General features: G+C 37.4%; 1 protein-coding gene across 1 annotated transcript in view; it reads left to right on the plus strand.

The window, feature by feature from the left end:
* Positions 1–14774, plus strand: part of myofl (myoferlin like) — a 30415-nt gene that overhangs the window by 12110 nt on the left and 3531 nt on the right. Inside the window, exons 19-45 of the mRNA XM_053502670.1 lie at positions 1108–1221; positions 1662–1839; positions 1953–2077; positions 2172–2281; positions 2420–2612; positions 2755–2910; positions 5096–5227; positions 5348–5511; positions 5951–6065; positions 6906–7008; positions 7191–7327; positions 9007–9171; positions 9390–9477; positions 9804–9881; positions 10031–10212; positions 10864–11022; positions 11170–11271; positions 11429–11590; positions 12662–12827; positions 12919–12992; positions 13137–13148; positions 13254–13352; positions 13455–13583; positions 13860–14015; positions 14118–14209; positions 14302–14472; positions 14563–14711. Coding sequence (XP_053358645.1) covers positions 1108–1221; positions 1662–1839; positions 1953–2077; positions 2172–2281; positions 2420–2612; positions 2755–2910; positions 5096–5227; positions 5348–5511; positions 5951–6065; positions 6906–7008; positions 7191–7327; positions 9007–9171; positions 9390–9477; positions 9804–9881; positions 10031–10212; positions 10864–11022; positions 11170–11271; positions 11429–11590; positions 12662–12827; positions 12919–12992; positions 13137–13148; positions 13254–13352; positions 13455–13583; positions 13860–14015; positions 14118–14209; positions 14302–14472; positions 14563–14711 — 3511 coding nt within the window. The remainder of the gene's footprint in view (positions 1–1107; positions 1222–1661; positions 1840–1952; positions 2078–2171; positions 2282–2419; positions 2613–2754; positions 2911–5095; positions 5228–5347; positions 5512–5950; positions 6066–6905; positions 7009–7190; positions 7328–9006; positions 9172–9389; positions 9478–9803; positions 9882–10030; positions 10213–10863; positions 11023–11169; positions 11272–11428; positions 11591–12661; positions 12828–12918; positions 12993–13136; positions 13149–13253; positions 13353–13454; positions 13584–13859; positions 14016–14117; positions 14210–14301; positions 14473–14562; positions 14712–14774) is intronic.

The raw sequence follows: 14774 nt of genomic DNA on the forward strand, positions 1-14774 counted from the left end.
TTTGGACCCAGTGGTGCATGTGTTCACTCTTTCACTGAGACATGTTCTTAAATCTCATGTAAAACCAACTGCTAGAAACTTGTGTGTTTTATTCAGCTTAGGCTCTTGTAGAAGATCAAGCCATTTTTAACAGAAAAGATCTGGAAAAGGAAATACACGCTTTTATTTTAAGTCGGCTTGACTATTGTAAAGCCCTTCATGTTTGTGTGGGCCAGGCCTCGATTGCACGTGTGCAATTGGTCCGAAACGCTGCTGCACTTTTTTTAACGGGAAGTCGTAATGTCTGTCTGTCTTGGCGTCCTTACACTGGCTCCTTGTGTAGGTTAGGGTCAAGTTTTAAGTATTATAGCCTATAAATCCCTGAATAATTTAGCACCTCAATATATTTCTTACCTTTTAAAGCCAGACAGTCTAGGTTAGGTCTGGTAAGCAACTTTTACTTTTCAGTAGCAGTTCCTAAACTTTGGAATGAGTTGCCCCTTTACATCAGACAGGCCCTGACCATTTTATAAATCTCAGCATTTTAAAGTTTAAAAAAAAGGAAGAAAACTAAGGCTTTAGCTCTTTTGTAGTGTGTGATGGCAGTAGTTTATAGTGCAAAAAATTTTTATTGTGTGCCTGCAAACAATAGTTTGTCCAAATGACTCGACTCGTAAAATGTGTTTATCTTCTTATCCTTTCAATACACTAAGTTCATATCTCGCACATTCCATATACACCCCTCCCTATCCACATACAGAAATAAAAAGAAAAAAGAAATACAGATTAGACAAAAAAGGAGAACTAGAAAAAAATTATAATCTATATAGAAATGATAACAACGATGAACATGGTTCAGTTCTCTTCACAACCTGACTGCAGTTTTTAGACTGTTCAGACAAAAAAAGTTTAAGAAATAGTACTGTAATAGGGGCGTGAGTAAGTTAAATACCTTGGTTTGCATCCTGATTGTGCAAGCATTTGCACGAACATGCCCGTTTTGATTTGTCACTGTTTGCTTTACATAAATAATGTTTCGAAATGTTTTACTGGCAGTATTTTCCCTGTACTTAGGTTTTACACAATGGTTATAGATGTTGTGAGTCACAGAATTTCTGTATGTGACAGGGTGAAGGGGTTGCCTACAGGGGCAGAATTTTTGTTGAACTTTCTACTCGCCTGGACGACAAGATCGAAAAGAAAGTCGAAGACCTCCATAGCGATGATGTCCTCGTAGCCCAGGTAACAACATGCAGTGCAGGACATCCCCAAATGAGTTTCACTTCACTGCTTTTATTTAAATGAGGACATTCTCAGAAAAGTAATAAATTATGAAAGAGCAAGTTAGAGGATATAAAGATCATTTTGATCAATTTGGAAATCTTAGAGGAACTGTTTAAAGTATGAGCTTTGGTTTAGGAAGTAATATAACTCGTGGTGTGAAAATAAGTTCTGCACTTAAATCATTGTAATATACAGTACTGTATTGGTTGTGTACTGTATACATGTTTGGAATTAGAATGTTTTATAATGATCTTGAGTTAGTTATGAATGTATAGTTTTATGGATTATTACTTTGCCTTAGACATTATTGTGAGTTTCTGATGACTTCGATATAATTATCCTAATGCTATATTAATAGTTTTGTAACATTGTAGTGTTAAATCTTTCTCTGTGAACAGAAGTACCAGAGGAAGAGGAAGTACTCCCTGTGTGCAGTGTTCCACAGTGCATGCATGCTACAGGAACCTGGTGAACCCATTCAGTTTGAGGTCAGCATCGGCAACTATGGCAACAAGATGGATTCAACATGCAAACCGCTTGCCTCCACGACCCAGTACAACTGTGCTGTTTTTGATGGTGAGATGACGATGATGATGATGATGATGATGATGATTAAGTCTACTTGGATATACAGTATGACATACACAGTATGGTTATATACATATGAACACTAATTATGTGTTTTACAGGAAATCGATACTACTACTTGCCCTGGGCTGACACTAAGCCGGTCGTTATCCTAAACTCCTTCTGGGAGGATGTCAGCCATCGCTTGGATTCCGTGAACATTATTCTCTTCATTGCTGATAGACTGGTAGGGTTTTTATGGAGTCCCTATAACATATCAAAAGTCTTATAATTACAAAACCTCAGTTATGTTAGCTAATGTCTGCTCTTGTTTTTACCAGCAATCCAACATTACCACACTGAAGACTGCGATACTGGCTAACGTTACTGAGACACGGTTAGCTGAGATCTGGCTGAAACTCATCAACCAGCTCATTGAAGACCTCACTAAGTAATAAACATGCTTTATTTTGAAATGGTATTATACCTAACTTAAAGCAGGAGTTTGTAATTTTAGCACGATGCTGTTTGCTACTTTTGTACTCCCCTTCTCTGGCCCTTGTTATTTAATGAAAATTCTGTCTTTTAGTTACCGGTTGCCGAACATGGACACCACATCTAACCTGACAGCACTGGATGTTCAAATCAATAAGCTACGAGACAGAGCCATCATCAACATTAAAGATGCTGCTTGCCACATGAGGGAGGAAGCTACCGATGTTAAAGCCACAATTACCGACATAGAGGACTGGCTAGATCGCTTACAGCAGATTGCAGAGGAGGTTGAATACTAAAGCTAAATTTATCTTTAGTTTATGCTGTACTTTACATAATAAAAAAAAATAATAATAATTAAATACAGTACTGAGATACATGAATTGTTGAAGTGTGTATAGGTTCAAGCATTTCCATTTCCATTTACAGCCTCAGAACAGCATGCCAGATATCATCATTTGGATGCTTAGAGGAGAGAAGCGTGTGGCTTACGCACGTGTACCAGCTAATGAGGTCCTCTTCTCCACTTATAGCGAAGAGGCAACTGGAAAATACTGCGGCAAGACACAGACCATCTTCATGAAGGTAAACCAGAGATATGTATACTGTATATGTATAGCAAAATCATAAATTTCATGCATGAGAGTGAATACTATAAAAAAAAAAAATTCTTAGGACACAAAGGAGGGGAAAATATTTTTAGAAATTAAAAAATAAGCCTTCTTCAGTGTTCGAGGCAAATATGCCCTTGCCCAAAATACCTTTGTACGCATTTTACTTCCCTCAAAAATCCATGTCCTAGCCAGCTCTCCAATTGTTATATACTGTAACTGAGCCAGAAACAGTAAGGACAAACACATGGTTCCTTCCACACGTATAAAGGCAGACAACCTAATCATTTTAAGCTGCTGCACATACTGTCACAGGGCAGTGAAACACACTGGGACCGTTCCACATACATAAATACTCAGATACACACAATTGGTAAGTGTCACTGCTCTCTTCACAGTAAAAGTCCTAGTGTTGATTGGTATGGATATAACTGGACCTATGTGAATACTGTAGGATGTTTATTTAACTAGGAATTCATGTTAAGTGGCTGTGGCATTATTAAGAATCAAACTCAAACTCCCAAAAATATGGTCAATCAATATCAAGGCCAAATCCCCAGATAAAGTTTATTATTTAAAGATTAGTATGTGCAATAAAACATTAAAGAGTTCTATGTTTTTTAATGATTATAACTTTTTATTAACTGTGCATGACCTGTAACATTACCATGTTTTTTTGTTTATAAAATAGTAAGTTCCAAGCAAGTAATCTGATTGGATGAGAGCCATTCCACACATGCTATATATATATATATATATATATATATATATATATATATATATATATATATATATATATACACAGTAGAACCTTAAATTACGAGCATAATTTTTTCCGGAAGCGGGCTTGTATTCCAAACCACTCGTAAACCAAATTAAATTTTCCTTAAAATTTAACTTAAAACTTAAATTATTCATTCCACAGCCCAAAAAAATAAATACATAAAAATCATTAATACAAAATATAAAGTAAAAATAAAACTAATTAACCTGCACTTTACCTTAAAAAGTAAAAATAAATCCAGACGGAAAAGTGTTTCTATTTGTGCGCACAGGTGAGTCCTGCACTTAAATCCAACTAAAAAAACTACTGAAGAGAAAACAAAACTCAGGCTCTATATCCTAGCTTACATCTCGCATTCGCGTTCACACACACCAGGCTGAATTACCCACGATGCATCTCCCGCACTGGACTACACTTCCGTAAACAGCTGTCATAAATCAATCTTTCTCTCCCGCAACACTGTTTTATCAGAAAAAAAAGAAGCTGAAAAGAATCACTGATAAAAATGCATGGATGGTTGCCAGATGTCTGTTAAAATAATAAGCAGTGTTGCATTATGCATGAGAGTGCCACAGGTTAGATAAAACAAGTTGTGTTTTCCTTTTACTTGTGATGCCTTGATTCAAGTGACCCTGTTTTGTCGGAAAAATTTGCAAGAAACATCGCTAATGACACTCGTGTGAGCGAAAACTAACGGAATCACTGCTGTAAAGTAAAACAAACAAATGAACCCGCACTTTACCTTTGAAAAGAATCGCGACAGAGCAGAGTTCCTGTGTAGACCAGAAAGTGTTTGTGTGTGTGTGAAGCAAAGAGGGGGTGTAAAGTGTAAAGTGTTGCAAGTGTTCTAAAACTTTTGAACAGTAGTGTGTATGTATGTATATTTATATATATAAAACTCCCCAGGCGTACACGTATATTTGTTGGTGGAGCAAAATATCAGGTTAAATAAAAACATTCATCAGCATTTGTTGATAAAAAATGTTGTTTAGATATGTTATATAAATGTAAAATAACACTCCAGGTCATATCCCATAGCCATGCTGATATTCAGTACAACAGCACTCCCTCTCTTGTAATATTGCCTAAAAGTTTAGGCAGTAGTGTATTGCATTTGGGGAATCAGAATGCAATCTTATATGTCTGAGGGCTTCTTTAGTTCTTGTTGCACTTTCATTTGGTGTTGTTCATGCATGAAACCATAATCTAATACAGAACTAATGTGAACTAAGTGAATTTTTTTAGAACAAAATGCCATTTGCGATGTAATAAATAAGGAGAATAATGAAAGTCCTAATGCAAAACCATTTGAGATCCACCTCCATAGGTGATGCTGACACACGTCCATAAAATACTCTCATATCTTTTTTTTTAGTACCCGATGGACAAACAAAAAGGGGTGAAAATTCCTGTGCAGCTTCGTTTAAACATGTGGTTGGGCCTAGCAGCTGACGAAAAGAAGTTCAACAGCTTTGCAGAAGGAACATTTAGTGTCTATGCTGAAATGGTAACGCATGCATGTTCGTTTGTTACTAGAGTAATACTGTAGTGCACAGAATGTGATAAATCTGAGTTAGACTCTGCAGAGAATGGTTTATTATTATTTAATATGCACTTTGTTTGACAGTATGAAAACCAGGCCCAAGTTTTTGGGAAGTGGGGAACCACAGGTCTGGTGGGCCGCCACAAGTTCTCTGATGTGACAGGGAAAGTTAAGCTTAAGAGGGAGTGCTTCTTGCCCCCACGTGGCTGGGAGTGGGAGGGTGACTGGTACGTCGACCCAGAAAAGGGGTAAGTAACAAAAAGTCAGAACTTATTACACATTTATTTACTGATTTGTTATTCTGAAAAACAATTCAACAATAATTCAGGGGCATCTACAAACATTGTATGATAAGAATGTGTATGAGCTGGTTTTAGTTTCCTGGGATGTTATTTAGACTTTCCAGCTTACAATAAGAGGAAATGGCGGCTTCTGGCCTAAATTGGCACTTGGCATGGGAGATATATACACATTCCAGCGAGCTTTTCACTTTGGCTCCAGTGTTTATTCTGACAGCAAGACTCTTAAATGTTCTGTTAGGGTTAGGGTTAGTGACTCAGCTGCATATCAACAAATCTATCTGCTAAGTCAGTGCATTTCTGTTGATATTTTGTTGTTCTGTGTGTGTGTGTGTGTGTGTGCGTGTGTGCGTGCGTGTGTGTGTGTGTGTGTGTGTGTTTGGACTAGTCTTCTGACCGAGGCTGATGCAGGGCACACAGAGTTCACGGATGAAGTATATGAAAATGAGAGCCGTTTTCCTGGTGGCGAGTGGAAGCCAGCAACTGAACCTTACACTGATGTGGTGAGGAAGTAAAAAACCCTCTAACAGACTCTAACAGCTCACACCTTCATTAAGTTTGGAAGTGATATTACTGAAAAAAACATTAACACTGAAAATTACCGCCCCCTTTTTTTTTTATCGTTTTTTGATAAGAAAAGATCTAATGACAGCCAATTTGGTGTCCATTTGTGTCAGTGGCTGTAGGCTGTTTTGAGGCAGAGACTAAACGATATGCATGCAAATAAACACAGGTGCACAGTGCATTATGAACAACCGTCTGGTGCAATGTAAACTTGAGCATGTGCTTGTCATCCTGTCAAAATTCTAGTTTTTTTTTTTTCTTTTATTGAACATGACTGTTTTCTATTCAATTAGTAGTTTTAACTAAGTAGAAGTTGTATGATTCGATATTGAAAACCATGCAAGACTAAAGAATGTTATAACAATGTCATAATGATGTTTAATTACTGGCCACAACAAATAACAAATAAGTAATTGCAGATAGACAGACAGACAAACAGACAGACGGACAGACAGACGGACAGATAGACAGGTAGATAGATATATAGATAGATAGATAGATAGATAGATAGATAGATAGATAGATAGCAAAAATCACACAAAAATGTCTTACTTGTATTTGTGTTCATCCTGTGCAGTCTTCCAAATGTGATTTTACAATCAGATTTAGATTTCCCACAGGCCACTCACTCAAAAACACATAGCTTATGCTATTTGTAAGTCCACGCTGACTGAGGCGCAGATGCTGTCATTTAAACCGCTTTCCCAGACAATAGCTAGACAAAGCGAGCTGGAAGCAGCTGTTTGTTCAGGATTGAGTGATATGTTTGTTCTGTGCAGAATGGAGAGAAAGCACACAAACCCAGCGAGATTGAATGTCCCCCAGGGTGGAAGGTGATTCAGGACTGGAGTTTTGACAGCAACAGGGCTGTTGATGAGAGAGGTTTGCGATCACAGTTTCATTCATCATACAAATTTGAAACAATTACGTTTGACAAATTGCATACGCCTATCCATGGTGCCCACATTCCTCTATTATATAAAACCTATCAATTTTAGAATGGACAAGACAACAAAAATGTAACATGAAAAATATGACAATCATATTTGTGCTTTTAACAATAGGTTGGGAGTATGGTATCACTATTCCTCCAGATGATAAGCCCAGCTCCTGGGTAGCAGCAGAAAAAATGTACCATGTTCATCGCAGGAAAAGATTAGTCCGACCGAGAAAGAAAGTAGAAAATGTCCCTGCTTTGGAGGTGAGTACCTGTAATGATGCTGTTGTTGTTTAAAAGCAATGATGTTACTAGTTTTGGTTCATGTGGAATGTTTCATAAAGATTAAAAAGGATGACTTCAAACTGGAGTCTACAAAGCATGTAAATAATGAAAGACAAGGGCTAATGAGGACTGATTTCTTGAGAGAACCTTTGCATGATTTTCATTTTGTACCTGACAATACCTATTTCACATGGACAATATTTTTCCAACTGGACTAAAATCATTAAAACTTAACTGTTTACATCGACACTGATCTGATAAGATGTGCATTTATATGCACAAAGCTTTTAATTGAAATAAAACTTTTTTGACATCCAGAATTATGGTTCTGTCTAACCGAAGAGTTATTTTTCTAAGGTTACTTAAAGAGTGGGTTTGCCAACTTTTCCGGTAACTTCAACCTTTTGCATTATAATTAGGTAAAAGGATGCAGTCTCGTCTATGATTGGTTAGATGTTTTGCTGCATATAATATGGCAAGCCAATCAGTGCCCCTTCCTTAGCCAAACACCCAGTGGGGGTTGTTATTTTCATGCCGTGTAATAATCAGGAATAGAAGTTAAATCTTTCTCTTTAGTCATCACCTAATTTTACCCTACTGTGTGTGGATCAAACATGCCGAAAGTAAATATTAATTCTGACAAAAGAGGAAAAAAATTGATATTTACTTACTGAACAGGTTATTAAAGGTTTACACCACTCCTTTTATTATGATTGCAAATTAATTTTGATCAGGCCACTTTTTTTATTAGATTTTTATTATTACCATTATTAGCACAATATTAGAGTACATGTAAACACACCCTCTGTCTCTCTCTAAACATTTATATCAATTAGTGAGATATGGTGTAAGCCAGAAAAAAAAAGTCTGTTAAAGACACCGCCATACTTATACTAAGGTATACTATACAGTAAGTGCATCCACTTTAACCATGTTCTGTAATCAGATATCTGTCTATGTTTAAAAATTTTTTTTTTTTTTGCTGGAATAATCTTGCTGGTACTGTCTTTTATCTCTGATTTATTCTATCATAAAATCTCAGTTTATTATTTTATATTTGCTATAGTGTATTATAGAGTGTTATTTGAGTGACAGATTTTATTAGCTGAGAAAGATTATCATGTTATGATAGCATGACTAAGAAATCTTAAGTAAATCAAAAAATGTTAAAGGAACTTATTGCCTTCCAACTGGTAAGAAAACCTCAGCTGAGAAACCATTATTTGAGTAGTGGATAATAAAGTACCTGGCCATAACTCTACCTGAACATATACAGCAAGGGAGTCAGTAAGAAAAATTTAGAACTTATTCAGATGGATGATTATTAACAAGGTTATAAGCAAAACCAGATTGATTCAGTGTCATGTTTTCAACTGACATTTCATAATGGAAATCATAGCCTGAGCTAAAATAGATATACGGTACTGTATATATATATAAATCCCCCCAGGGTGAATGTGAGATAAAAATGCATGGATGGTTGCCAGATGTCTGTTAAAATAATAAGCAGTGTTGCATTATGCATGAGAGTGCCACAGGTTAGATAAAACAAGTTGTGTTTTCCTTTTACTTGTGATGCCTTGATTCAAGTGACAATAAGGATTTGTGTGGAAATTATAATAAATATTCTTTTTTTGTCCTTCCCTATGTGCTGATAGAAAAAAGAGATGGGAGATGGCTGGGAATATTCCTCTTTAATTGGCTGGAAGTTTCACAGGATGGAACGTTCCTCTGATACGTTCCGGCGTAGACGCTGGCGGAGAAAGATGGCCCCTTCCGACCGTTTGGGTGCATCAGCCATATTCCAGCTAGAGGGGGCTTTGGTGAGCATTCAGTAACAAAATAGCATTAAGAGACTACGTATCTTGAACTTTACCATACCATACTGTAGCATAAAAGATATCATCAAGTCGTTCAGATTTTGTATTGGTTTAGATTTATTTCAAGAAAGCTTAGGGTATTTGGGAATATTTGTAATACGCAGTGTTACACTGAATTAGTGACTCATGGTTGTAATAGTTTCTTTGTGTTTGGATTCTAGGGGGTGGACATTGATGAAAAAACTAGCAAAAAAGAGGCAGCCAAGCTTTTTGGTGCCAACACACCCACAGTTTCCTGCAACTTTAACAGTGAGTAGCTGGATTCATACCACCTAATTAAAGCCCTTGGTAAAAGGATTCTGATATACATCCACTTACCACTCCCTTTCCTCAGCGGAAGCCTGGACTCCTGATAACTAGTTCAATTAAAGTGCTGCCAGTGTGGCTTCTGAATGCGAATGGTTATTGATTAAATAATTACATAACCAAAGTTTTGCATGCAAAGAACAAATGTTATCAGGTCTAGGAGAAGGACTGACTGATGCATCAGATCTTTTATTAATAGCAAACAGATTTTTGTATGTTGGAAATTTATGTAGTCTGTAAATGAATGATTAAACTTATTGTCCTCACAGAGTCATACAGGTACCACCTCAGAGTGTATGTTTATCAGGCTCGGAACCTCCTGCCCATGGACAAAGACAGCTTTTCAGGTGAGACATTTTCCACTAAAAAGACATTGCTATAAAATTAAAGAAATGAATTGCAGATTTCATCTTGTGCTTTTCATCTGATAATAAGGTGGTATCTGTAGTACAGCTGGTATAGGTGTCAGCAGGTTTTGCATTTGGTTTTCCTACAGATCCTTACTGCCACGTGTCGTTTCTACATGTAAGCAAGACCACAGAGATCATTAAAGCCAACCTCAACCCCACATGGGACCAGACACTCATCTTTAATGACATTGAAATCTTTGGAGACCCACAGGCTCTTGCACAAAATCCACCCAGCATTGTCATGGAGATTTTTGACAGTGACCAAGTGGTATGACTGCTTACTTACTATGATGATCTGCTTAATTACAATTACAGTATTTATTAGATGATACTGAATGCACTTAAACTCATTTGATTTTAAATTGTCAAACGAAAGTTGCTACTACAACCAGCTAGTGGAAAATTATAGATCAGCTTGACTCTCTTTTTCCCTGATGAGCCGTGGCCCAATGTTGGCCTTTGTTAAACAGCACATCTGCACTACATATTGCTGTGGAATGATGGCAGTGCTCTTGGCCAAATCTGCCTGCCACAACACAGTGAAAGCTCAGCCTTAATGAGAGCACATGTCCGTCATGACATGGAAAAATCTTACAGATTAGTCAATGTCTTCTCAAAGTTGCATAAGCATGGCATTTATTTTATGACTTTAGTATTATATGGTTAAATCTGTTTAATGAATAAATGTAAGATAGGACCTCATAACACAAATGTTACTATTTAGACACTTTTGACACTTATGTCAAATAATGTCGGTTGCTCAACCTATTTGTCATGCCTTTTCTGGTAAGCTACTTTTCTGCCAGAAAAATTCCTAGAAAATTTTCCCAAGAGTAGAAACCTTGTTGTTTGTGTAGAATCGTGATGTTTAACTTGGCTGTATAAAAAGCTATTGTGGTGATGTGTTTTGGTATTGCAGGGGAAGGATGAAGCCATGGGCAGGTGCACATGTCCACCAGTGGTAAAACTAAACCCGAGCACACCGGTGACCCCAAAGCTGCTTTGGTTCCCCATCACCATGAAGGGCAGAAATGCTGGGCAAATGCTGGTGGCAGCTGAGCTCTTGCTGCAAGATAGAGTATGGTTTTATATTTGCATTATTAATTATCACATATTGATTATTTCCCTTGTGATTACAGTATTGTGACATGATGGGGTATTTTGTTGTTAGTGATGTATTCGTTATCCTCTAATGATCAGTTTTGACCCATTCTGCCGTGTCCAGGGAGCTGAAACGGAACTGCCAATTGTGCCACCCAAAAGAGGAGGAAGTCTGTTCATGGTGCCTCAGGGGATCAGGCCTGTGGTACAGCTCACTGCTATCGAGGTAACACACTAACGAACAGCATCAGTGATTTCCCTTTAGCACTGGACATACAAAGCAGGCAAAAGAGAGAATTAGTTACAGCAGTTCTTCTATACTGTATGTGATTCTGTGTGTGTGTGTGTGTGTGTGTGTGTGTGTGTGCACTTGCACTTTTTAGATCTTGGCGTGGGGTTTGCGTAACATGAAGCCATATCAGCTGGCTGCTGTTTCCTCCCCCAGTCTTATTGTGGAATGTGGAGGGCACACTGTTCAGACAGCCCTCATCAAAAACATCAAGAAAAACCCAAACTTTCCTGGATCAGTTCTCTTCCTCAAAGTGGTATGCTACATAACCTAAGATGTCAAAATGGCTTTTTAATTGGGCTCTAACTTTTAACAAATATTTTATAACCGTATGAATTCCAAATGTGCACTGATCAACATTAATCTCTAGTTTAGTCTGGAGTTTAGTGGCGCATTATTGTATCTTTCCATTTTTATTGTTACAGTAAATAAGCTATCTTAATAAACCATCAAGTAACTAATCTTAACCCAAAATAAGTAACTGGTTTGTCATATTGGTTTTACTGCACAATTTCTGAATTAGCATTTATGTTGAATGGGTTCATGTTTTAAAAATATCAAGAGTTACAATTATATAGTTATCCCCCATAACTTTAAAACTACTTAGGTTTTAGTTTCCACTGGTGGCACCAGGGTGGCTCTGGTCCCTCAGGGCATGGACCTCTGGGGGTAATCATTAGTAGCAGAATCTTTGGGTACTGTAGCTTGCACTGTGGGCCCTCCGTGAATCGGACTTGTATCTCTGCTTGAATGGATTGGGACATGGGGAATTTGGAGACCAGGTCAACAACTTTGAACATTTTGCCTGTTGTGCTCCATGTGTGGTAGTCTGTGATGCACTGGGGGTTCTGATACCTTTCTTTTGTGGCCAGTATTGACCTTTTTTAGAGGTATGTGCTGCATTGGCTTTTTTGTAGGATTGGGCAAGGCTTTGGTCCCTGTGGGAGTAGATAAGCCTTGGGTGCCCATGATCCTGTTACCCGTTTCCTGGGATATAATGATAGTCATTGTTATTTGATTCAGCTTAAAGTAGTGTTAATGATATGGCTGTATTATGTATTTTTTACTGTCTAGTATCAATTAAAAGACAAATCTAGACCTGTAGTAACTGCTTAGCCAGACAAGTGCACATGGCTTTATGATCATTTTGATTTAAATCTGGGTGGCGTGCTCGTCCAGCAGATTGTAGGTTTGTATCCTTGAAGTAAGTCCTAAGATTTTTTTTTCTTGTTAAAAAAAAAAAAAGATCCACATGTTCAAAAACTCTTTTTTTTTTGCATCTAAACATACGCATATGAATTTAAAATATAAATATTTCTCTCTTTAGCTTCTCCCCAAAGAAGAGATGTACACACCACCCATAGTGCTAAAAGTGATAGACCACAGGCCCTTCGGCAGAAAACCTATTGTCGGCCAGTGTACTATAGACTCTCTGGAAGAATATAGGTGTGATCCCTATATGGGAAACTCTGAAGTATCGAGAACTGCAAAAGGTAAGAGATCTGACACAATGTGAAAAATGACTTTGTCTACTAAATACCATTGGCCCAAATATATGAATTCCCTGGGTGTTTCATGTTTCAGTGGCTATGATGGTAGCAACCTCTCGAGATGTGATCATTAACATAGAAGACAAAATACCAGTTACAGGCAGCATGGTACAGATATCCTTCTATGACTTCTCCTTCTATCACTATATATTCAATATATATCAATATATTATTAAAATGTTTTACTTAAAATTTTAATTTGTTGCCAATGTGGATAAAATCTTACTTCTGATATGCTGCTTGTTTCTACAGCGTCCTGAAAAGGTATGTTTTTATATCAGTTTTCTATAAATAATAAATAAAAAAATAAGCAATCCTTTTTTTTAACAGCACCATTTACTTTATAATAATATTGTAACTGTATTTTAGGTAGATGAAGCTGTGGACTGGTGGAGTAAATTCTACGCCTCTGTAGGAGAACATGAGAAATGTGGCCCATATCTCCAAAAAGGTTATTCCACTCTAACAGTGAGTGTACTGTCTATTCTTTACTATTCTATGTACACTAATCTGTGAACTTTACAATTGTGATTAAACAGGATCCATATGACAAGTATGTTCCTTATGCAGGTTTATGACAAGGAACTTGAGCACATACCAGATTTCCATGGTTTGACAGACTTCTGTAACACATTTAAACTGTACAGAGGAAAAACTGATGACGGTGAAGAAGACCCTTCCGTAGTGGGGGAGTTTAAGGCACGTATTTTGCCCTTAAAAGGCACCATGCTTTTAGGTCCAAACTGAGCTGAAGGATTTGTCTGCAAATACTGAACAGCTGTACTAAATTAAACATACTACACTACATCTTGGTGAACTTTTAAACTCTCATAAAAGAAAATGAATGATATTCTGCCATCTAGTGGTGGCTGTTGTAAAACTGAATATTTTCTTTTAATTAAGGTCAGAGTCATTTCGTGGTACATTTTCAATTTTAATTTAGGCTTTAATACGGATATTTTAACATATTCACAGGGTTCATTTAGGGTATACCCCTTATCAGACGACCCTGGTGTCCAACCTCCTCCTCGGCAATTCCGGGAGTTACCTGAGAGCGGGCCTCAGGAATGCGTGGTTAGAATTTACGTGTTGCGTGGTATTGACATGCAACCCAAAGACAGCAACGGCTTGGTGAGTTTACAGAAAACGTGTTTAAATTAGCGTTTATTCTATGTTATAAATCAGTGTTGGTTAGTGGGTTTCTGTTTACAGATTTGTTTTTGTTTTTTTCAGTGTGATCCTTATTTAAAGATTACTCTTGGAAAGAAGACCATTGATGACAGAGACCACTACAAACCAAATACATTGAACCCTGAATTTGGAAGGTCAGACATTATTGAGTGCTACATGACATAAGGGCCTAAATCTGTGTCATAGAATACATTATTTATATTTATATCTGTTTGTGTTTTTGCAGAATGTTTGAACTGCCTTGCTTCCTGCCGCAAGACAAGGACCTGAAAATCAGCGTCTATGACTTTGATTTGCTAAGTCGTGATGAAAAGGTTGGGGACACGGTTATTGACCTTGAAAATCGTCTCCTTTCTCGCTTCAGTGCAAACTGTGGTCTTTCCCAATCATACTGTGTGTAAGTGATTTTTACCTTTTAAAGCTTTCTACATTGTCATTTGCTACAAAGGTGTATATGTAGACACATTATTTATGAAAATAAATTCAGCTCTGGAGTGAACCAGTGGAGAGATCAACTGAAGCCATCTCAGATCCTGGAAAACCTTGCGAGACTGAGAGGACTCCCGGCACCACAGGTTGCAGAAGATGGCAGCTCACTATCTTTTGGAGGACGTGACTACAACCTTCAGGACTTAGGTATTCCAGGGTGATAACTACAGTGTGCATGTACTCTTGGATGATCAGTGGTTTGTAAGTCTT

The sequence above is a fragment of the Clarias gariepinus genome, chromosome 8 (assembly GCF_024256425.1).
Source record: "Clarias gariepinus isolate MV-2021 ecotype Netherlands chromosome 8, CGAR_prim_01v2, whole genome shotgun sequence".
NCBI classification, from domain to species: Eukaryota; Metazoa; Chordata; class Actinopteri; order Siluriformes; family Clariidae; genus Clarias; species Clarias gariepinus.